The following is a 26589-nucleotide window of genomic DNA, read 5'->3' as shown; positions in this document are numbered from 1 at the left end:
CTTGTTCGTATTGATTGCCCAATCATCACCCTCAAGGCCCACTTCTGCAATCTGAACACCTCCAACACACCACTAGAATTTCCGCAGAAAATAATTCCGTAGGTTAGGAGTGAGTGGAACAGAGAGAAATAAACGCTTCTAAGAGCTGTCGAATCCAGGGTAGCTTTTAGGTTTCTGAGTTTGCAGTCCATTATAGTCCAGGCGAATGCTCAAAAAGAGCATAGAAAGAAACGTTTGGAAGATTTCTGACCCCGCAGTTCTGTCTAGGGTAGTAAGGAGGTAAACATATCAAAATTCCCCACCCCTACCCTCTATGCTAAGGGGATTGATTGATTGAGTACTTTATTTATGTAGATTACAATATATACTGGCTTTTACACTTATATACAATAGCTTACAATACAGCAAAATTATAGATGAATTTACATAATATAGACTAAGAAAATAATTATTGAACTGCATATGATATGAAAAAAGCAATTGGTAATAGCTATAGATAATATTGTTATGCATCTACATAAATTGGCGGAGCTTTGGACATATCAATGTCCATTCTTTGGAAAGAATATTCAAAATATCCTTCCCACTAACTCTCTACCAAAACGTTAATCTCATTAATTCAACTAAGGATTTATTTATAAATGAAAATATTGTAAAAGTTTTAATTAATATGAAGATTTGAGAGAAAAAAAACTAAAAATTGTTGAAGTAAAATAATTATACAGGTAAATAAGATCAAATCATTGATTAATAAAATGGAGTAGGCTGAAAGTAGATCAGGTTAATCAACTTTCAATAATATACAGCAGTAGGCAGTGGAAATAAAAATAAATGATTATTTCATTACATAACATTTTTTTGCATATTACACTTTGTTCCTGTTTACTTTCACTTGGATTTGCATCTGTAGACTTTTTAATCTGTTATTAAAAAAATATATAAATACAAAAATTTAAAATATCAAATTAAAAATATTAAAAATGAAACACAAATTGAAATTGTTAACCACTTTTATCATACTCTTTTGTATTAACTATAAAAGTAGTTGACAATTTCATTTTGTGTTTTCATTATGGAAAAGTACCACATCACACACAACACAACTGTAAGGTTAAAAATTTTTCAGGATGAACTGGAAGCGGTGGGAGGTGTACTACCCATTCCAAATACAGAAGCTGCTGCTGTCGAGGGTCAAACAATCGATGGAACTACACCTGCTGTTCAGGTAACAACCTTTCATTATTCAAAAAATACAATATAATTATTACTGCCATGGATTATCAACTTAACGAACAGAAGAAGAACATCATGGCTGGCAAATCTGAGGCAGTGGTATGACAAATCATCCGCAGAGCTGTTTCGCATCGCAACCAACAGAGTCAACATTGCACTGATGGTCTTCAACATCCGAACCGGATAGGCACCCTAAGAAGGAGAAGGGCGTTCATGTTCTAAATTTCACTGTTAATTGAAGTCGAAACTTGAATTAACAGTGAAATTTAGAACATGAACGCCTTTCTTCTTCTATCCGGTTCTGATGTTGGCGACCATCAGTGCAATGTTGACTTTGTTGGTTGCGATGCGAAACAGCACTGTGGATGATTTGTCATACCACTGCCTTAGGTTTGCCAGCCATCAAATGTTCTTCTTCTTCCTCGACCTCATTTGCTGTTAATTTTTCCTTTGAGTATTTGCTGCAGCTGTGCGTATCTATTCTCATATCGCATAATGTGACCCAAGTATTGTATCTTGCGACTTTTTACGGTGTTCATGATTCCTTTACCTTATTCATACGACGCAGGACCTCTACATTAGTGACCTTGTCTTTCCAAGAGATCCGCAACATTCTCCTATACAGCTACATTTCAAAGGCCTCCAGCCTCTTAGAAAGTTCTTGTGTGACGGTCCATGTTTCCACTCCATACAGCAACACAGTGAAAAGATCTCAAGAAGCGGACTTTTGTGGCAAGAGTTGATTCTTGAATAAGGCACTCATTTTAATGAATGTTGCTCTTACTTTTTCTATTCGGCACTTGATTTCTGGTGCATTACCCCAATTTTCATTTATTATAGTTCCCAAGTATGTGTAGTGCTTTACTCTTTGTTCCACTTTCTTCTGTATTGAAATAGTTATTTATGTATTAAGAGCGTAAAACGCGACTTTAACGCTCGAGTCAAAACATTTACCAAGCGACGCGTAGCGGAGCAAGGTAATTTTGACGAGAGTGATACGCTCGAATTACATACAAAATTTTTTCTACAACTGCATTATTGGATTCCAATACAATAAACAGTTTTTTTATAATTTATCCAATTATTTTGATAAATCAATGTAATAATAAAATGATACAATTTAATTATTCTATCTAATCATAATAATTAATTTTATAATGATTTATTATTAGAATAAGATAAAACAATAATTTTTTATACTAATTATTAGTATAATCTGCAAAAAAAATTGGTAGGACCGTGATTTGAACCTGGGATCTTCAGCGTGAGAGGCAAAGCTCTACCAGACTTTGCCACTACGACTGTTGGAAACGGGGCGAAAAAGTAGGCACATGAACTTTTTGGAATTGCATTTCTCTAAAATGTAGCCAACTGCATATGCGCTGCGGTTAGCGAGCGTAAAGAAAACAGCTGGCGAGCGTAAAGTAAATTATCGCTCGCTCCTCACAAAACAACTGTTTTATGATGAGTTTTCAGTTCGTAAAGAAGAACTTTACGAGCAGTTGTAGAAAAACTAAATTAATGATTTGACGTTTCGACTCATGTCGGTTATTATGAATGAATTTGTTTGTTTTTTTTCAGAAATCAGAAGGCGATGAAACAGTGACGCCGACGAAAAAGAAGAGCAAAAAGAAGGCGGAGCGCAAAGAGAACGGAGAGGAGAAGGAGAAGGAGGATGGCGAAGAAAGCGAGAGCGAATCGGGTGAAGATGAGGATGAGGAGGAACAGGAGGATGAGGAGGATGAGGAAGAGGTGCTGAGAGTGGTTCCGAAGGGCAACAATGCACTTCCCAGCGGCCGGAAGAAGCAGAGGAAGTTGAATGCCTTGGATGTGGATAGCGATGATGACGATCACGGCTCCGATGAGGATTTCAAAGGCTCCAGGTAGATATATAGATACAGGGTGTTTCAGAAGGATACAGGGTATAGACATAGAGAAACGATAGCATAAGTAGATATCCCATGGTATAGGGCGTTTATGTCGCAACTTTTACTGTTATCCCAAGCCGATAGTTCACGTAGTTTTTTCCTATGCAGCTGTGTGACGTTGGTAGCCTCTCAAATTGTGCTGTTCATACACTATCACCCCAACAAAACAGTAAAAATTGACAATAATCGACAGTAATCGGCTTGAGATAACAGTAAAAGTTGCGACATTAATTCCCTATACCATGGGATATCTACTTACGCTATTGTTTCTCTATGGTATAGATACAGGGGTATATATAATACAGGGTGTTTCAGAAGTAGTGTCGAACATTTTAGGGTATTGTTCCTGGATGATAGGAGACTACAAATGTCAATTCAAAACACACAAAAATCATTTTTAAATTTTTAAAAATACTTCCAAATTGAATTAAATTAAATATATTGAAAAAATTCCAAAGTTTGAGGAATATTTGTGTGTGTTGCAGTAGTGAGGAGGAAGATGATGATTTGGATTTCAAAGGCTCCAGGTAGATATATAGATACAGGGTGTTTCAGATGGATACAGGGTATAGATACAGGGGTATATATAATACAGAGTGTTTCAGAAGTAGTGTCGAACATTTTAGGGTATTGTTCCTGGATGATAGGAGACTACAAATGTCAATTCAAAACACACAAAAAAATTTTTAAATTAATAAAATACTTCTAAATTGAATTAAATAAATTACAAATATTCAGAAAATTCCAAACTTTGAGGAATATTTGTGTGTGTTGCAGTAGTGAGGAGGAAGATGATGATAATACAGAGTGTTTCAGAAGTAGTGTCGAACATTTTTGGGTATTGTTCCTGGATGATAGGAGACTACAAATGTCAATTAAAAACACAAAAAAACATTTTTAAATCAAAAAAATACTTCTAAATTGAATTAAATAAATTACAAATATTCAGAAAATTCCAAACTTTGAGGAATATTTGTGTGTGTTGCAGTAGTGAGGAGGAAGATGATGATTTGGAGGACGTTGACTCAGACGACTCGGCAGTCGGGCGCCGCTACGGCAGGGCGGTGCGACGCTCCTCACGAACCAGAACGTCCAGATTCGACAGGGAGTTCAGTAAGTTTTTCAATTTAAAATCACATTCACTTTCATTTCGATTTCATACAATACATACGGACAATGTAGAGTAGATTTTAGCTGGTTGAGGAAAGACAGATGGTGAAAAGAAGAGAGTGGACAGGGACCGGGATATTTGGAGAAGGTGGACCGAGCAACAGCCCAAGGTTGTGCAAAGGCTAAAAAAATACTCTACTGGTGATATTTTACAATGTTTTTCGATTTGTATAATATCAAGCTATCAAAATAAAATAGTTTTCTCAGGAAAACATTGTTTTCGATCATTACTTTCTGAGATATGAGCGCCTAAAGTTTAAATTTTTGGGACAGAACATTTCAAATTCGGTAAGAGATAAATCCATGAAATTCAGAGGATGAATTCTTCATTTTATTGTAGATTGAATAAAACAAATATTTCCTAGAAATATCAATTTTTGAGAAAGTTATTCAATTACCAAAAATAACTCTACTAATAGCTGTTATTTTTGGTCATTCTTGGTCAATTGAATAACTTTCTCAAAAAAATATATTTTTGAAAAATGTTTGTTTTATTTAATAAACTGGAGAATTCATCATCTAAATTTGATGGATTTATCTCTGACCAAATTTGAAATATTCTGTACCAAAAATCTAAACTTTACGCGCTCATATCTCAAAAAGTAATGATCGGAAAAAATGTTTTCCTGCGAAAACTTTTTTATTTTGATAGCTTGATAGTATACAAATCGAAGAACTTTTAAAAAATGTCACCAGTAGAAAGTTTATTTTTCGCTTTGCACAGCCTTAATGGGCACTTTACAATATGATAATTTTTCCGATTATAAACCATAATTAAAGTCTGAAATTAGTTTGAGGATTAGGTTTAAGAATCAAGTTTTAGGACTATTTTGACATCATAAAATACAATAATTGCACTTTACAATATGTTTTCTGATTGTAAACCATAATTATTTAATTCTCGGATTAGTCAAGGTCAGAAACTAAGTTTAGTTTACAATCAAGTAAAATCATCATCTATAACAACTTGTCGGAATAAAAATACTACGTTGCAGTATCACAAGTAGTCGTCATCTTTCATCATTATCCCTCTCACTCATTCATACGCACAAGCCTAAGAGTTTATGTGGGCTTCACCCACAGTATTATTATCATCTTTAGTTGTGAGTGTTGCAGTTAATTAAAATTGTATTATACTAGTGACCCCTTGGGTTGGAGAACTCGCTCATGAACTGTTGTATTTTAATTTTTGAAACCCACAACTTTTAATTATACAGTGGGTGAAAATTATGGAAACAGCTTAATATTTTTTCCACAAGAATAATTTATTTGACAGTAGATATCGTTGAGTTTCTATTTGAAATGAAAAATTACTCTACAAAAATTAATCTGTCGCTTCAACAATGTTGTCTCTCATACCAATCCCAATTCATTTTCGGTGATACATGATTTTTGTTATAAATGATTTCCATACAGAGTTCCAAGATAAAATGAATGGCGAAAACCGCACATTGGTATCTCAACCCGTATGGCTAGGCACACCCCAGTTAGTCAAGACAAGACAAGACATGATCAGACACTTTTAGTCACAATACTTCACATTGTTGCTTATGACGCAACACACACTGATTAGTCATTGCAATTAGACATGTCTTCATAAGCAACTATGTGAAGAAGTATTGTGACTGAACATGTCTGATCATGTCTTGTCTTGACTAACTGGTGTGTGCCTAGCCTATCATCAGTTTGTTGATGTAAATTGTGTTATATAATAACCAGCTGAAAACATATATGTCAGCGTATGAAGGACTGTCTGTGTGTTAGCTTCCAAATAGCCTCAGCTGATTCAAAGAATGAATGTGGAAACTGTTGTATAGTAATTGCATGCAATGAATTCTTCAGCTGACTGACTAAATTATCACTTAGATCATTGACTGAATAATGTACTTTCAATGTTATATCCTAAAAAAGGACTAAGGCTCAACTCACACTTACGCGACTCAGTTCGAGAAGAGACTCAACTCTAGTCGAGAGCATGTGTTTGTAAATAGTGACGGCGCGGAGACTAGAATCGACTGGTCTGAGTGTCACAATTTGGAAACACATGCTCTCGACTAGAGTCGAGTCTCTTCTCGACCTGAGTCGCGTAAGTGTGAGTTGAGCCGAAGAAGTACTGTAAGTCAATTTTGTTGTCCAACGAACTTGACATCATGTAAAAAGGGTCGAAGAATATGTGTTCAAAATTTGAAGCTGATTGATCAATTCTCTCTAAAGTTATTATAGAATAGCCTATATGAGCAGACGGACAACGACTTTGGCCTCCAATAAGTCAAAAGTAAGAACTTGCTAACGCTCGTTCAATTATGTTTTCAGTTAACGATGACAGTGACAGCGAAGAGAGTGACGCTCCCAAGCGGAAGAAAACGCGACGCGTCTGGCAGGAGTCGGAAAGCGAGGAGAGCGACTCCACCTGGGGACGACGAAAGAAGAGGTCAGTCAACAATGCTGCCACTTTAAACTGAATCTATCACTTCATTTCTTATAGCATAGAGAAAATTTAGGATAAGAAGAGATATCCTGTCGTATAGGGTGTTTATGTTCCCAAATTCCACTGTCAACTCAAGCTGATAAACCTAGTAGATCTTTTTCGTGAAGCTATGTGACGCTGGTATTCTCTCATACTATACCATTGAGGGTTAAGTGTAAGAGAGGGCCGACTGCGCCCTAACTTCGCCCTCACAGGTATAAAATAAAGGCAGTCATTCTATTCTATTCTATTCTTAGCCTGGTTTTCACTAGTAGAGTTGGTGGTCGAGTAACTGGCATCCTAACTCAACCGAGCTAACTCTACTCTACTTACTTGGTCGAGTAACTGTTTTCACTACAATTGAGAATAGTAGGCAAAGTGTGTTGTCTACTGAACAGAACTAACCTTAAAATGTCAATAATTTTAAATAAATTAACACTTATTTACACTTTTAATAAATGACCATTTATAAATAACAATACATTTTAAAGTGATAGCCTAATTTAATTTATTAAAAATAGCCTAATTAATTCATTAATTAATTAAATTAATAAATTAACATTTATAAATAACAATACATTTTAACGTGATAGCCTACAGCACGACTCTGCTAGCTCGAAACTGTTTTCATTAACATAGTAGTGGTAGAGTAGAGTGAGAAGCGGTGGTGGGGGAAGACAAGTGGTAGAGTACTATCCCACTCTACTAAAAACTATTACTCTACCATGAATGTTTTCATTGGGAGAGTTCAGAAGGTAGTTAGTACTTGCCCAGGGAGCTCTACCACTAACTCTACTAATGAAAACCAGGCTTTATACTCAACCGGCCGAAAAGGTTGTCTATTTCTAATAATAGACAGTAGTCGACAGTAATCGGCTTGAGTTAACAAAAAATGTTGCTTGGAATTTGGAACATTAATGACCTATACTATACCATGCATGAGATATCTTCCTATGCTATCTTTTCACCATGATATTTTAGCGTGTGATTTGAATTATCTCTGTTCAATTTTTCATCAACTTTTCAATTATGTTTTAATCTCATTCAGGTTATAAAGCCAGAAGATGACTATCATTGGTTTGCTATTCATGTCTTTAATCAGAGAAACCAGATTGATCTATCTTTTAATTACCTCGCACTTTTGCCAAATCGTCTGTTGTCTACGATAAAACATAGGACATATTGTGTGTTTTTTCCAAGAATATATTCATAACATGCTACAAATACCATTCTAATTCTATTAATCGAATACGCAACAAATTAATAGAAACTTGGTGGGATTGTGCCGCAAATTCGCAGTTTCATTCCATTTATTATAATCTTAGAATGTGACATCCAGTAAGACCAGATTATATTAGCGACATACATAGTAGGCGTTTTATCAGTCAGATTTTCAAGGTGAGAGGATCTCTATTACCTCTCTAAATTTTAGGGTGGGTAGAGATTATGAAAGTTATATTTGCTCACTGTGCAATAGTAGGGAAGTGGAAAACACCCATCACTTCATAGGTAGATGTAAAATCTTAGGTGAATTACGTGCCAAATGGTTTTGGATGTTGGGTATTGAATGAGGTGGCAGTTCTCCAATACCTGAATGGTAAAGATTGGAGAATCCTGTTTGGGTATGTGAATGAGGCACTTAAGTATCGGGAGTTTTTAGTGTTAGAGTATAATTTCTGAATAAGTACATTTAATATGTGGGATTTGTCATTATTTTGTGCATTCTGATTAACCGTGATTTTTGTAATCAAGGGTTTATAAAATTGAGTTTAGGTTAAGCGCATTCATGTCCCTATCTGATGCTCAATTTCATAATTATTTCTATTTTTTTATTAAAAGTCTGATCACCATCTCTATATATAAAAATGAATGTCTGTTTGTGTGTTAGTTTGTTTGTTCCCTATAGACTCGAAAACTACTTTACAGATCGGCATGAAACTTTGGGAATATGTTGTATGAATATTGGGGATGGTCTCTGACCAGAAAATTTTAATGGGGGGCCTGATAATAATTATATATTAATCCATTTTACAGACCTATGTTTTCGAAATTGTCGGCCGAGCGGCTAACGTAGAACGGGAAGATCATCATGATTCAAGATAATGTTGTGATAATATGATTTAGCATATGAACTTACCAGCTGTAATAAACACCTCACTTTGTGATAAAATTGTTTACTGGTAATAGAATGGTAGTTTTAAGCACATAGGAAGTCCGTATTGAGATGTAAATAAAAATATTGATTGTCAGATAAATTTCATGATTCATCAAATAAAGTCAAGTGTTACATGAGATACATTGACTTTTTGGCGGTACGAAGTTCGCCGGGTAAGCTAGTGTTTTATAATAGAACCACCTACATAGTTTATTTCTTAACTATTTCATCTACCCTCTATTGTATTGTATTATGAAGTTTAATTTTTCATGATAAGTTTCATTCCACGTCATGTAAATAACAACTTTTCTTTCCTCTAACCCTAATGTGCTGATATGATCTAGTATAATGTTGATGTCTTAATATATACTATATTATTTACTTTGATATTTGTTATTGATTAATACTGATGCGGACCTGTTCAATAATTATTTATTTCTTAAGTTTGATTTAATTTTATATTGCTATTTTTGTAACAATGCCTTATAACAATTGTCAATAAATATCTTTCTTATATGCGGTGTAAAATTTTTATTGTCATTTACGATAGCTCAACGGAATTATAATCTCTTCCTTTCTATTATTCGATTACAATCTCAAATATTGTACATTACATCCTTTATTCTCTATTTCAGAGTCTAGATAACAAATATTAATTCATTTATTTTTTCAATTGAAAATAAACACAAATCTTAATATGAATGATTGGGAAAGGGTCAACTAGCTCAGCACAAAACTGTCCCTCTCCAAAACTTTTATTTAAATCGTTGGAACATGAAATTTACAGTTGAAATGTTTATTCATTTATTACATTGTACAATCACAATATCAAATTAATGATTAATGTTTGTTACAGAAGTAGTTATGCTGCTCCATTTAGAACGAGAACATCAGGCAAAAAGAAAAAGAAGAAAGGAAAACGAAACAGGAAGCCGCAGAGAATCAACGATTCCGACGAAGAAGTTGCCAAAGTTCCTAAACCCAAAAAGCCCAAGGTAGGCTCCGAAAATCACAATTATTTCTCAATAATTGCACATGTTGTGATATCAATTGTATGAATATTTTTAGATCTCCAATATTTGATGAAATTATAAATTTCTATCTCTTCCTTTCTATCATTCGATTTCAATCTCAAATATTCACTGAAATTATATTTCATTGTTTATTGATCATTTGATTTAATAATAATTTTATTTGTTAAGGTTGTGCATTTTTTTTTCAAAAAAAAATCTTTTTTCTTTTTCTAATCTATTGGACAGGTTCTTAGGACATAATCTATGCAATTGAAATATTTTTATCAACTTCTGTTAACTAAAAATAGGGCTTCAAAAGTCATTTTTTTAGGCAGATGGTACACATACCCTTCAAAAACTCCTGGTCAGAAAAATTTGAGAAAAATATGCAAGTCTCCACTTCAATATAGCAAAAATTACGTCAACTTTGTTTTCAAAAATCTGAAAAAATTAATTTTTTATGCATTTTAAACTCCTTTATCACATTTAATGTTCGTTCTATAGACTTCAAATTCATAGCAACTTGTAGGGCTGTTCTTGATGAATAAAGTTGATGCTTGAATTTCTTTTATAGACACAATAATAGCCGCTGGTATGTGTACCTTTAAAGCACGGTTTTACGCCTGCTATGCTCGGGCAGCAAGTGAATAGTACAGCTGGAGCGATCTAGCGGAATTAGTTTGTCCCTAGAGCTAAACGCTCGACGTTAACAGCACAGCTATACAATTGAGTTGAGTTAGTACACAATATTATTACGATCATCACACTACATTACAGTATTAGTAATTTACTATTATTATACAATCTTTGACAGTAAATTTGAATCATTTACAGGAAATTAACAATAATTTTTAACGAGCTGTGAAGCATCGAATAGACTAATTGGCAAAACAAATAGATGCACTATATAGCAATAATCACAACACTAGCATATTAAGCATAATTAGATTCTCAATGGTAATCCGGCATCACCAGCAAAAGGAATCAAGCCTTGCCTGCTGGTGAGAGTTGCAATCAGCTAGTTACATTGGTTGTTTCCTAGTTTTATACAATAATAGAGAATAAAAAATAATCCACGCTTTTAAAATATGCTTTAAAAATTAGATTATGCCTTCAATTGAAAAGAAATAGTTTTCTCTTATCCAATTTTTTAGTATTTGGTAATTAATTTTTGCTTCCAGATCAAAAGGCAATTCATTTATGAATCTTGTACTTATATAAATGAGCTGTCTTCTAACTACTGTTAGTTTTGTTTTATAAATTTTATATTTATAGGTTGTATTTGGTCTTAAATCATATTGAACTATATCATTTAATAAAAATTTGTTTTTATACTTTATTATATATTTTGCTAAATTTTTCAAGTACAATTGCCTTACAGTCATCACATTAAATTCTTTAAAACAATATATATTATTAAAACAATATTGATAATTGATATTTGATATATAGAAGGGTCCAATAAAAGCTCTCCAATTGGCTGATCCGAGAGAGCTTCTTGTCCTTAGAGATCTTCTCGAAACGTGAACATAATCAGCCAATCAGAGAGCTTCCTGCCCTGTCGTGCCGACTGAAAAAACGCCTCGTCTAGCTTGGCCCTAAGAATCTGATAGATTACTCTCTCGAGAGTAAGAGAATCACTTTCGAAACTAATGTTATTAGCTGTTCTTTTTTAAATAAGAAGACATTAAGTAGTATTATTGATATTTTCCAGATAAAATACGGATTAGATGAACCGGAACAGGATTTAACATCTCGAAGAACGCGAGGAAGGAAAATGAATTATCAGGAAGTAGTTGGATCTGATACGGAAGAGGTGAGTCTATATACGAGCATACAACGATTTTATTGAATCTTTTGTCAAGAAACATAATCTATATATATAAAAGCGAAATGGCACTCACTCACTGACTGACTGACTGATTGACTCACTCACTCGCAGAACTAAAAATCTACCGGACCAAAAACGTTCAAATTTGGTAGGTATGTTCAGTTGGCCCTTTTAGAGGCGCACTAAGAAATCTTTTGGCAATATTTTAACTTCAAGGGTTGTTTTTAAGGGTTTAAAGTTCGTCTTTTAGCATGTATATTCTTCTTATCCCAATCCCTTTTGGTAGAGAGTTAGTGGGGAGGATATTTTTAATATTCTTTCCGAAGAATGGACATTGATATGTCCAAAGCTCCGCCAATTTATGTAGATGCATAACAATATAATTATCTATAGTTATTATATTACAAATTACTTTTTCATATCATATACAGTTCAATAAGTATTTTCTTAGTCTATATTATGTAAATTCATCTATAATGTTGCTGTATTGTAAGCTATTGTATATAAGTGTATAAGCCAGTATATATTGTAATCTACATAAATAAAGTACTCAATCAATCAATCAATCCCTTAATTATAATTGAAATTTCCATATCATATGTTACTATAGAACTATAATCTAGATAGAGTACCTCTTCGAAACAGTTGTTAACTGGTAACTAAATTAATAATTTTGTCAGGTTGGCATTAAGTTGAGTTCAATTTGTTAGGTTGGCTCCAAGTTGAAGATTTAAATGCATTTATGAATAATAATAATTTATGAATAAACTCCTCTGGATGTGTCGTCCAACATCCAGATAACATATACCATATGATAAAAATGCTCAAATGAAAAATGCAGGCGAGCGAAGCGAGCCTGCTTATCTCATTCTTGGACGATCCAGTCGGGGGTCCAGGGGGCGGAGCCCCCTGGCTAGCGAAGCGAGCCTGACGGCTAGTGATGAATAAATTGCACATAATTATGTGCAAAAACTGTGCCAATTCAGAAGCTGATGGTTTAGTCACAAGAATAAGGGTCAATTATCTCAGGTCGACTAGATTTCAATTTGTCCTGCCTGTAAAATTATATGAACATTCTTTATTGATTCATACAATAAGTACATCATTAAAATGATAGGAAGAGAAAAAATAAGGTAAACTTGTGATATACCTCTTCCTCTTGAAGTTGTTCAGTTCATAACATTTTCAGTCCTCAATTATTTTCACAATGTAGATTTTAAATTTAGATGCTTCACTTCCTACCTAAAGGTTTTTGTTTTTAAGGTAATCATGTTTTCAAGGTAAACGGGATGAAAGGGAATCAAATCATATCAAGGAAGGTTCATTCTCGTGATTGAACTATTTTGACAAAAAAAGTATGGGAATTTCTGGTTTCTTTTAGGGTTTTTTCTTTTAGCTGTCAGTGGTTCAGAGTTTTGCAGTAAATGTTATTTCCATAGACAAAATGGCGGCGTTCAAATAATACAAGCTTTCCAGTTTCATTTCTCAATTGAAGATAAATTGAAGGAAACCACGACATTATAAGACAGAGAGCTGGTACTAATATCTCTTAAACTAATTCAAAAGTTAATTCCAGTCTCCAGGAACGTGGAAACACTGTCACTACTCTGTAAACAAAGCCGTAGTGCATTCGTGTGACGTCAGCACAGGTAGGGCTCCTAGACCAATAGAGACTCTAGGGGCCGGTTTCCGAGCTCGGGATTTAGCTAAGTCCTAGACTTTAAACAGCTGGATTCAGAAAATTGGTTTTCCAAAACGGGGCGTAGTCGCAGTCATTGTCATAGTCACGTTTGAATTAAATTTCGAAAAACTAGAAAATTGAACACAAAATAAAATAAATAGAAAATAGTGTAAAGTTTCAGCTATTTTGAATTATTTAGGAATGTCTAATTTCGTCAAGGAAAAACGTTTCCAATTATAGAAATGAGAAAATAAAAACTACGACTACTGTTATAAAAGCTGCGACTACGCCCCGTTATGAAAAGCCAATTTTCTGACTCCAGCTGTTTAAAGTCTAGGACTTAGCTAAATCCCGAGCTCGGAAACCGGCCCTAGATGATATCGATCAGCTGAAATCAACGAATTTTTATTAGTGTAGGAGCTCTTCCTGTGCTGACGTCACACGAATGCACTACGGCTTTGTTTACGGAGGTAGTGACACTGCAGGATAGGAATTGACTGTTTCATGAACGATTCAACTTTCTTTACCACCCTCAATGTGTGTGTTATGCATTCTTTGTCAAATAGAAATCCTTTGAACACTTTCAAATTGTTCTGCTTGAAAACATTGGCTACTGTAATGCCTGTTTTGTTCGTAATCTACAGAATTCCAAAATCTATCTATCAAGTTATTTATTTGATACATTCATTGATACACAATTTGATTATGGTTTTCTGTATACAAAGTGAGTCATATGTATGGGAACCCTTCAATTAGTTGAAGACTGTTATAGATATAATCATAGAGAAACAATAGCGTAAGTAGATATCCCATGGTATAGGGCGTTTATGTCAAGCCAATTACTATCGATCATTGTCGATTTTCACTGTTTTGACCGGGTAAGAGTGTATGAAAGGCACAATATTTATTTATTAGATAGAACGAACAATACAATAGTCGGAAAAGAAAAAACAGGCTATTGCCCAAAACTTCTTCAATTTCCTAATTTTGTCACAAATCGTCCAAATATTATGTAGGTTATGTTCACTTCAATTTCAACACCAAATCTTCAATCTGAAACTATGAATCAGAATAAAACAAAGAATTTCAAATTTAGATAAATTGATAATGAAACTTCCGTTAAAACAAAAACCAAACTTCAAATATTCATAATAATATTGATTGATTGATTGAGTACTTTATTGATGTAGATTACAATATTTACTGTCTTATACACTTATATACAATAGCTTACAATACAGCAAATAGATGAATTTACATGATATAGACTAAGAAAATAATTATTGAACTGTATATGATATGAAAAAGCAATTTGTAATATAATAACTATAGATAATAATTATATTGTTATGCATCTACATAAATTGGCGGAGCTTTGGACATATCAATGTCCATTCTTCGAAAAGAATATTAAAAATATCCTCCCCACTAACTCTCTACCAAAGATGGTAGAGATAAATATGAGAGACTACCAGCGTCATAAAGCTTCACAGGAAATAACTACCTGGACTATCGGCTTGAGATAACAGTAAAAGTTGCAACATAAACGCCTTATACCATGGGATATCTACTTATGATATTGTTTCTCTATGATATAATACTGTAACTTCCAGGATAAGTTATTGGTCGAATACTCTACCTTTTGTCGTACAACTGAATTTCAACCCCTCATAAGGGGCTCCTGACGACTTAGAGGTTGTAACTCGAATATTTTAAATGTATACACCCATTGTTTGGTACATCATTTTAAAGGTCCTTTTAAAACAAGAAAGATTGCACAAATAGCCTAAAAAAAGTTCAACTAAAACTTCAATCAGCATCATAGAAGTTTTTTTTTTTTAAAATGAGGTGTTGTAACTCAAACATTTTAAATGTAAACACCCATTGTGTGGTACATTATTTTAAAGGTCATTTCAAAACAAGAAATATGACATCAATAAAAAATGTTCTATGATACTTGTATCCAAAATGGCGGCTGATTTAAGTTTTTGTTTTCTAAACCAGTTCTTCAATCAGTTGCCATTTTGGATACAAGTATAATGCAACATTTTTATTGATGTCATATTTCTTGTTTTGCAAAGGCCTTTAAAATGATGTACCACACAATGGGTGTTTACATTTAAAAAAATTGAGTTACAACCCACATTTCTTTAAAAACTAAAACTTCAATTAGCCGCCATTCTGGATACAGATATCATAGAACATCTTTATTGATGTCTTCTTTCTTGTTCTGAAAAAGTCTTTAAAATTATGTTTCACACATTGGGTGTTACATTCAAAATGTTCGAGTTACAAGCCATAAGTCGTCAGCCCCTTATGAGGGGTTGAAATTCAGTTGTACGTCAAAAGATGTACCTTATTCGACCAATAAAGTTATCCTGAAAGTTACAGTATTATATCTTCAACAGTCTCCAACTTATTAAAGGGTTCCCATGATTGAAGTTTAAGTTTTTACTTGAAATTTTGGATACATATATCATAGAACATTATTTTATTAATGCCATCTTTCTTGTTAAAAAAGTCCTTTAAAATGATGTACCACACAATAATAATAATAATAATATCGTGTGACCTGGCTGGCTCAGGTCTGGTGTCAGAGTTTTCAGGTCGCAACTGATCAATTTCAGGGCCTCTGACATGACCTAACGACTGCTTTTTAGGCAGCCGGGACCGACGGCTTAACGTGTCCATCCGAAACACGGGAGTGGCCCGAGATAAATATCTTGGCCCGGGCCGGGATTTGAACCCGGGCCTCTGAATCATAAAGCCAGCATCTGATCCACACAATGGGTGTTTACATTTAAAATATTCGAGTTATAACATGTAAGCACCCCCTTATGAGGGGTTCGACCAATAACTTATCCTCAGAGTTACAGTATTATACCTACAACAGTCTTCAACTTATTGAAAGGTTCCCATACATTATGACTCACTCTGTATATCCATTAACACACAATTTCATTATGATTTTCTGAATCTAATATTTTATGAATTTCGTTCTGTTGTTTCATTTTTAGGAAATTCTCACCTCGAAGAAGCCTGCAAAGAAAATCAGTGACGACGAAGACGAATTCAAAATAGAAGAAAGTGACGAGGAAGCAAAGGCAGGGCAGGGGGAGGGAGATGGAAAGCCCAATGCCACCGGAAAACGACCAAACAAAGTGTACGATTCTGAATACGAATCAGGTCAGTTTCAACAATAATTACTAAATCAATTTTCGAATCTCATCCCAGATCGATAGATTAATGCCTTTAATTATTATTATTAAACGAAAATCCAAATTAAATACTGTAATTCACCCTGAAGACTTCTGCTACTGCAATATTGACAACAGGGTGAACAGCTCAGCTAGATGGAAATTCGATGAGCGCTACTATTCAAAAATGTTTTGTCAGAACCGGGCTTTGTATAAAATGAGCACTGCTATCCAGGGATTGTCAGTTTGGTGTAAGGGCAAGCATTCCTGACCGGCAATTAGGAGGTACTGGGTTCGATTCCCGGGCTGACAAATATGAGCGCTACTATTCAAAAATGATTTGTCAGCCCGGGAATCGAACCCACTACCTCCCAATTGCCGGTCAGGAATGCCTACCCTTACACCAAACTGACAATCTCTGGATAGCAGCGCTTATTTTATACGAAGCCCTAGCGGCCAGCCAGTCTACAGATGGAAGATTCCATCTGTAGATTAAAGCCTTTATTTCTACACTTATAAAAAATTAAAAATGTTGTGGGTTTAGTTGAGAGGCGATAAGAGCCCCCCTCTTCCACTCAACCCTAAGGGTAATACACCCTGCTCAATATTTTTAATAAAAATAATAAAAGGTGATGATTTCTTGATCCATTCCGAGCTGCTTTGTATAAACACACTTTTTCTATGTATTTTAACACGACATGCAGTCAATTATTAACTAAATATTAAAAACTTTTACTTACTGACTGGAGTACTTTCAATTGCCTGGCAATCATTTTCAACAGTGAAAAAAAACACTGTTGAAAATGATTGCCAGGCAATTGAAAGTACTCCAGTCAGTAAGTAAAAGTTTTAATATTTAGTTAATAATTGACTGCATGTCGTGTTAAAATACATAGAAAAAGTGTAAAAATAATAAATTTTAATAAAACTTATATTGAGTTTGATAAGAATGTCTCATTGTACAATTCTTCACAGATAGATCAGAATATTGCTCTAATTTGTGTTATACAATGAGACATTCTGATCTAATGTACTAATAGTTCTGTGAACAGTAGACCTCACGCATTTTTCTCATCCACAAGTATCTGGTGTCACCAGTTCACCGCAAGGTCTATAAATACAGGTCATGACACTCGTGTTTCTTATGGAGCGGCCATTTTATGGGGTCTTTATGGCGGTACATTTAAAAATCCAATCTAATTCAATTTGCTCGTAACAAAATTATGCATAATGCATTTCAAAAATAATATTCTAGTTCAGATAATATGTGAATTCAGGTTTTCAATTTTTTAATAATGAAATTTCAATAATAAATGCTTCAATTATTCATTTATTCATTATTAAAAATTGTTCTTATTCTTGTAACCTAAGGATTATGATTCATAAGGCATTGGGACCAGACAGAAATATGCGAGGCCAACTGCAAAAAGAGTTTGAATTTCCCGATCATTTAAATCTAAAAATCAACAATTCAGTTTCTAGTATTTTGCTAAATACTATAATTCTTTAGGGAGAATTATTTTTACAATTCCAATTACTAATAACACATCATATTATGTTCAATCTACAATGATAACAGCTAAAAATAAATTTGAAAATTGGTGAACTAGAACCCAACAAAATGGCTATTTTGCAATGCATCACGGGATTGTGTCATGACCTGTATCTATAGACCTTGAATATTAATTATTCACAATCAATCAGCTGACAAGTGGATTATTCATTGCATGCATTACACAGATGTTTGGAGAAGCCGGTGAACAGATGACACCAGATACTTGTAGATGAGAAAACTGCGTGAGGTCTGATGTTCACAAAGCTACTAGTACAAACTATGACTTATGCTATGAGAAGCAAAAGTAGGATGTTGAAGTAGTGTAGAAGTAACAAATAAAAGTTTCAGTATAATGAAAATGGGATGATTTGAATTATGCACTCAGAATGAAGTCATGTAATTCATTATTATAGTGGGGTATCATAATTAGAACTAAGTTTAGTATTAGCAATTTTGTATGTATAATATAACAACTATGTATATGTTTTGTCAATAAACTCCTCTGGTTGCAATTCATTGGAATTCAGAGATATTATTATTATTATTATTATTATTATTATTATTATTGTTTCATTCACATTTTAATACTAGTGTTGTAGAGTAGATTTTTCTATTCTTGAAAATGTTTCAACTTTTATTGCTAGACATTAGTAAATTTAATAATAAATCCCTTTTCTGTTATCAAATAGGTGAATCCTCTGGAGAAGAAGAAGATCTCGATGATATTGGCAACAGTGATGAAGACTACGAAGAAGATGGCGTCGTAGATAAAGAGGGAGAAAGTGGAGATGAAGAACCACCTAAAAAAGGTAACGTTAAGGCACAAAAATCTCCCCACAAACCAATTTCCAATGTTCAGAATTCGGCTAAAGATAAGACTGGTAAGGCAGTGCAAACATCCAATCTGAGGAAAGAGGTGAATCCTCCGAAAGTAATACACACGTACGCTGGGAAGCGATCGGTGCAGACTGCCAAGAATGCTGAGAATGTTGCCAATGAGGCAATGAGTTCCGAGGAGAAGAAGAAAGACTTGTTGAGTGCTGCCCGCTTCTCAACGTCCACTTCCAATGCGGTCAAGAAAGGACTGGTTGGCCCTCCACCACTCAAGATCAGGGTGAGCAAGGGAGGACTTGCAACTCTCACCTCCCCTATGAAGGGCGAACATTCGATTCCCCCTCCCGTCATACCCGAAAGCATCAGCAAAAACCTGACCATAGTCCCGATCGACAAGTCACAGACCACTGTCTCAGAAGGCCTGCGACAAAAACTGCACAATGCGCTCACCAAGAAGATCCGATCACAAATCACCGACCAAAGGGATATGTCTGAAGAGTTCAGTGACGAAGAGGAAGAGGACATGGATGAAGAGATATCGGACTTTGATGAGGAGGATTTCGATTCTGGAGAGGATGAAGCCGGTAAACTGGATGCGCCCTTCACAGGGTTCCATCACAAGGATCAAAGAATGCCGCAAAAGTTTCCGATTGTGAATGCAGCGAACCTGAAGCAGCCGCCACTTGTGAAAGGGGACGACAAGGATGACAAGTCTGCAGCTCTTGGCATCAGAGTGATTTCGCCACTGAAGTTGATGCCCAACCCACCCATGGAGCAGAGTCGCTTCCCGATGCCAGGCCACAATCCACAGATGATGCGCACCATGCCACCCATGGTAGTCAACAAGATGGCTCATATGGAACAGCATGGGGGGATAGAAGTGTCGCCTCCGAAACGCAGGGGTCGCGGACGCGGAAAGAAGCAGTTGGCCTTGGAGAAGGCCGCCCAGGAACAGATGGCTATAGAGAGGCTGGGTGGTCCCGACCCCCCCATCAAACCTGGGGCTCCCCCGGGGGGAAGTGTCATCAGAGGCATGCTGCAAACAGGCCAACCTCCTCACGGTTTCGGACCACGACCCGAGGTTGCCGCGAGGTTCCCCCCCAAGGGGCGCATGCCGTTCCCCCCAGTGCAGGGCCCGCCGTTCCCGGGTAATCCGCGCATGGTGCGGCCCCCCTACCATCGGCCGCTGGACCCCTCGCCATCGGGAGGGGGTGCTGTCGTACAAGCCACAACCACCTCCATTCCCAAGGCGGGAGATCCACCTAAAAACCAAGTCACCAGTAGCCAAGATAAAAACCATCCACCTCCACCGAACGCCGCCCCCTACATCAGGCCTCCAGGGATGAGGTTCCCCGCCCCCGATTCCGCCCGGCCTCCGCTTCCTCACAACTACATGCCGACGTCTTCCTCCTCTGTGAGACCGCCGCCTCCAGCCGGCAGTGGTAACTTCCCGCCCTACCCTCCTCCACATCAACCGCCCCCACATCAACCTCCACCACATCAACCGCCCCCACATCAACCGCCTCCACATCAACCGCCCCCGCCTTCCAACTACAGCCACTACTCTGGCTACTCGGGCATCAGTAATGTGGACGAGCCCTTCATGGAGCCGCCCCAGTACGCTCCCGCCCCCGAGTCAACTCCCCAACCGCCCCTGCCGCCTCCGAGTCGAAGTTCGACGAAGACGTGAGTGGCGGTGAATTTGGAGGACTCGTTTCCTATTTCTCGAGCCAGCGTGAAGAGGACGGCCTTGACACGTAGCCTGTCTCGCAAACAAGTATTATTTTATCTACTACCATTTAAGGACAGATTACATGTGTATTTAGTAATATAAGTAGGGTTAAGTTTAGGTACGAAACGATTTCATGGTAAAGAGTTACGAGTTTGAAGGCGGATTCCATCACATCTACCCTCATATTAGTCCCATATGTTCTAAGTGGACTATTCATTCAGGCTGAGTGGCTATAGTTGCATTAGAATTCATGGGAATTACAATCATTTTCACAGTGCCGGTCACAACTCTGATACTGATATGTGGGAATCTGTCTTTATTCTAACTTGTGTAGCAGATATTGATCCATTGTGCCCTATTTATGGACAGTGCTTTGATAAGAACTTGTGTAAACACGACTTTGTTGTAACCTAATAACAGGTACCCTTGATACCCATGATATCAATAATTATAATTTCTCTGGATATTGGGCGACACATACAGAGGAGCTTATTAATAAATACAGGAACATTATATGTTATTTTTGATACAATATATCTAGTACTCTTTTATTTTATCACATCAAGGACTATTGAATCTTGGAGAGTTGAAACTGCAGTCGTTTTGTGATAAAATGAAAGGGTATTTGATAGATTGTGTAGTGTTTCAACACTTTTAGTAGCCCTAAAAATAAGTGAGTGAGTGAATATGACTGGATTGTTTAGGCACGCTGCACACAGGGACAATAGTAGCTTCCACTAGCTGCCGCTTGTATGCGGAATTGCAAATGTCATGTACTTTTGAGTTGATGACATTTTACATTATGCGTTACCGCATCAGCTAGTGGAAGCCACTACTGCCCTTGTGTGCAGGCTGCTTTAGCAATCATGTACTGGAATCATACCTTTGATTTGATTAAAAACTATTCCTCACCATCAAAACGTCATAGAATTTACGTTTTATCATAGACATACTTTTTACCTGATAGATTCAGCATTAGTTGATTGGAAATCAATAATGGTGGACAATTTAAAGTGAATCTCAACATGATATACATATAAAATGACACATCTTGAAATTGTCACAACTACTAATTTGATTGTGCTAAGAGATGTTATGGTATTTCTCCATAATTGGAAGAATATGTCGTAGTTGTTGTTAATACCGCACTATATTTGTTCAAAAAATTTTCAATCACAGAACCAGGCTTCATGGCAATACCTGCCATAGCTGAACTGATGCTGATTGTTAATATAGACTTCCTCTTATTCTTTCAACTACTAATTTATTAAAAATTAAGATAATAATAATAATAAATGCTTTATTCAACCAATAGAAATAAATAAATTACATTACAATTACATTCAAAAACACAAACGCATTTCACAATTATTAAACATTCAATAATAAAATAATAAATAAACAGAACCCTATGTGTAGATAGAATAAATAAATTAATACAATATTTAAAAAATAAAATAAAATAGGATATAATAATGAATGATAATAATAATGAAAGGTAAGATACCGTACTAGTTTTAATTGAAATAAAAATAAAAATCCAATTACCCTTTTTAAAATTGTTTACTCAAAACATGTTTCAGCTATGATGCTATTATCACGTGACTTTTATTTCTATTCAAGAGTAGTCATAACGAAAAATTACAATAGTTTTGGTTGATACACTTTTCAACCAAAACTATTTTTGTCTTTTCAAAACTTTTTTCTGTTATCAATCTCTAGTGAACTCGAGTTTTTTTATAAATTTGATAATTTCAATATTCGTTTCCTGACATAACATAATGTTGACAAACATATATTACCCTTCTTACAAACACATCGATTTTTGTTCGTATGATATTTTGCCGTCGCCTTCCTTATGAATTCTATTATATTAAACGGAACTTGACAAACATCATCTGTTTAATCTAATAGAATTTATAAGGACATGGAAGAATCCTACTTGAAAAATTGATATGTGTGTAGCTAGCCTTATAGTCAGTCACACATATGTTGACAGGACAGGCAATAAAGTCGTATGAATCTAAGTTTTGATCTGAAAAACTTTGTCCATAAACAAAACATTGTAAACTAAACATTGTCCATAAACATGGCCCAATATCTCTCACACAACGATTCCATGGAAGAAAGAGCTAGAGAATAATGTTACTTTTATATATTTATAAAATGGGTCTATTGTTTCTAGGTTAGTTATATAAATTACTATCCAGTGAAGGCACTCTAAATTGTATAAAATATGTGTATCTTTGTTTTTCTTTTATAAGATTATCTTGTACATATTTGTAAATATTATTGCACCTCCAGTACGAGTTGACGCGGCTTCTTAGCATTGTACAAAGCAGTCGCTTGATAATTTAACATTATTATATATTTATTTTTTGTCTGAGCTGCTGACAGGAGATGATATACCAGCAATGAGTTTTTCTGTAGATTGAGGAAAACGTTCTGATGAAATATGATTTGATTCATTAACAAGAAAAGTTGAAACTCATAGGCGAGTTGAAACTTCTGGCTCCACCAAAACATTGGAAAATATCTGGTCAAGTGATTACATTTTTATGATTTTCTTCAATATCTACTGACAAACTGATCAGTGTTTAGCGGTGTGCAATTGAAGAGTGCATAAAACTAGTTTTTTGTTTCGGATCTTCCACTCCAACAATTGAACAAGTAGAACAGGTCATGTCTGAGGCCCTGAAATTGATCAGTTGCGACCTGAAAAAACTCTGACACCAGACCTGAGCCAGCCAGGTCACTCGATATTATTTTTCAACAAGTAGAACAGAAACGAATCTTCATTTAAGCACTAATGATTTATTTTCCAATATTCCTTCAATATCTATATAAATAATATTTTATTCTAAAAAAATAATGACGTCAGGTGGAGTGAATAAGAATTTTTTGAGGAATCGAAATTGTTTTCATTATGCATTCAATGATGAGCTTGTTATATTCTAAAATAACATCACAGTTTTTAAAATCTTTATTGTCTATAAAATTGTTATTTTTCAAGTTAAATTTACAGCATTTAATTAGGATTTTCGTTTAATAATTATTATAAAATATTGTTATTTTTTTCAATATTGGAAAAATGTGTAGACGCTGAAGCATCGCAAACCATCGGGTCAAGTGCACTAATTTAAATACAATTATTTTTAAATCCATACAACTACACTGCAAATAAAAATATAAATCTAAATAGAAATATAAATCTAAATGAATATTTAAATATAATTTAAACACTTTTCAAATTATTTGTAAGGAAAAAAGACAACTACACTAACACTATACATCAACAATTAGTCAATGCGTTTTTTTATCACACTAAAGTATGAGTAAGTGTTATTTTCATACTTTAAAGTATAGAAATCTATGCAATACGAGTTCAAATACGTTTTTCTTTGATTTTCAAGTAAATACTTTTTGCTACTTTGACGAATAGTCGGGTTTTTTTTTTAATTTTTTAATTTTCAAGTCTCAGTTGATTTGATGTCTGGGTGTGGTTTCTCATCAAATTATAATAATCTGTAAATTATAATGATAAAATTATAAGAATTAAACATCGATACCTATCACTTGAAACTCATATTCCGTAGCATAATATAATCTTCGTCAGACTCCAGTTTCTTTAACTGGACTGTATTTCAGTTTGAAGATTCAAAAATTGTGTTGTTCTATTTGAATATTTCTGCGTATCTTTGATTATCTTTGACTCATCATTGATTGCATATAGTTATAATTGCCAGCTTGATCAGGAGTCTCCTAAAGGGAACACTGCTGTCAACCTTTGCAATTGATTGATTGATCATTTTTATTCACTTCACCCATGATAAAAAAAATGCTTGATTTAATAATTTCATGAACGACCAGAGAACCATGAAAACTGTTAAAATTTTTATTCACTTCACCCATGATAAAAAAAAATGATTGATTTAATAAGTTCATAGACGACCAGAAAACCATGAAAACTGTTAATAATCTGTCAAAATCTTCAAAGTTTCAATCCAAACATTAATAAAACATGAATAATTGTCAGCTATACAAACTGAAAACCCCGAAACTAAATAAAACCAGATTGCCAAATGATATTTGTTTTAAAGTAATCTGTCTATGAAGAACGGGAGAAATAGTAAAATAGTCTTAGTGCCTGAGCTAGTTTTAATCATAATAGGAAAACAATTATTTTCTAAGTGCCTAGAAATCGATTCAGTGTCAATCCATTCCACAAATAACGCTTTGCAAAATATCTGTAATCTTGATAATATTATCTTTGAATGTTTTCAGTGTTGTGCAAAATCAATCATATAGTCATAAATAATGTATCTGGATTTCAAGCCTTGATTCAACTTTACAACATATTTCTACTGTGTTTTATTTTAGATACAGCATTTATAAAATATAGTACAATACATTTATATTTGTTCAAATCAGTTGATAATATTATTGGGAACTAATTGTAAGTATATTGTGGAATTTAGTAAAATAAATATGATATTCTCAGGTTATAGTCTAATAAATTGAAATTTTTAATAAAAGTATTGCAAACCAAGAAAGAGGGGCTGAACACCGCGTATTGTCTGTCATCTTCTGATTTTCATCATCTTGCCATTGAGAGAAAACTTGAAATTAATGATATTTTATTTAAAAAAAAAACTATAAATTTTATGTATCTTATTCAAAATCACTGTCTATTTATTTTGTTCATAAGGTTTTAAATCATCAGTATTGTTGAAATTAATTTTGTCATGTATTTTGATGCTTTTGTCTTCCTTTTTGGAACTATATCAATGTTAATTTGATTTTATCAATATTGTCTCATGCTTATTGTTAATTGAGTCAATTCTTTGTTGTCTCCAAAACTCAGTGTTGTATTTAATCTCTAAATACTTATACATCACTTGTTATTATTTTGTAAATTTTCTAAAAAATATTGTATCACTATATTTTTGTTTCTATTTATCGATAGTGCCCATGGACCTATCACCTATGTGATTATTGGATTTATATTGTACAATAGTATATAATGAAGTAATAAATGTTCTTTTCGATAATAACATTTATCTATTTTCTAGCACCTTTCTTCAAACTCTACCTTATATTATATATTTTATTATCTTTATTTATTTAATCATTCATAAATTACATAACTCACAGAAAAGTACCACAGGCTTATAAGCCCAAAACTGTTCAATTCTAATTTTACAACAGTCCAAATGTAGCTAGGCTACACTTTTTGTGTAGTTATACCGAATAACCGAAACCGGTCTTTCTAATTATTATTAAATCAGTGGTTTTTTGACAATTTCTTAGTCTTTTTCATTCAATAGCTAGGTTATGTGTCACTTCAACATTCTTCAATTAAACACTCAATTTACAATCAAAAAAACACAAAAATCATTTTTAAATTTGAAAAATACTTCTAAATTGAATTGAAACAATTGAAAATATTCAGGAAATTCTAAACTTTGAAGAAGCTATGTCGTATGACATAACGTTCATCGTTGGGTTGAGTCAAATTCGGTCGAAAAATTCAGGATTCATCAAGCTATTTGCACACAACTGTGAAAATATAATTCTGTCTATAATTTTGAAAATATAATTCTCTCTATAGCTCTAACTGGATCAGCCCGGCCAAATGAGTAGAGTAGGCCTATGAACACTAACATTAGAACTTATGGGAATTATATCTGTCATTTTTCACTGGCACCGGAGTGTGCAAATCCAGCTTTATTGTGTATAGGCTACCGTACTGTATTTCAACCCATATTTCCATACACATATTTACACTTGTCT

The 26589-nt window shown here is 34.4% G+C and overlaps 1 protein-coding gene across 1 annotated transcript in view; it reads left to right on the top strand.

Moving 5' to 3' along the window:
* Positions 1–21965, top strand: part of LOC111043346 (titin homolog) — a 62615-nt gene extending 40650 nt beyond the window's left edge. Inside the window, 9 exon segments of the mRNA XM_039419618.1 lie at positions 1127–1225; positions 2815–3116; positions 4150–4274; positions 6645–6762; positions 9810–9948; positions 11681–11782; positions 16496–16664; positions 18920–20749; positions 20752–21965. Coding sequence (XP_039275552.1) covers positions 1127–1225; positions 2815–3116; positions 4150–4274; positions 6645–6762; positions 9810–9948; positions 11681–11782; positions 16496–16664; positions 18920–20749; positions 20752–20825 — 2958 coding nt within the window. The 3' untranslated portion in view covers positions 20826–21965.
* The last annotated feature ends 4624 nt before the right edge of the window (positions 21966–26589 follow it).

Source organism: Nilaparvata lugens, chromosome 1, assembly GCF_014356525.2.
Source record: "Nilaparvata lugens isolate BPH chromosome 1, ASM1435652v1, whole genome shotgun sequence".
Lineage (NCBI taxonomy): Eukaryota > Metazoa > Arthropoda > Insecta > Hemiptera > Delphacidae > Nilaparvata > Nilaparvata lugens.
Note: the sequence above shows the minus strand (reverse complement) of the source record. Positions and strands in the feature narration are given on the sequence as shown.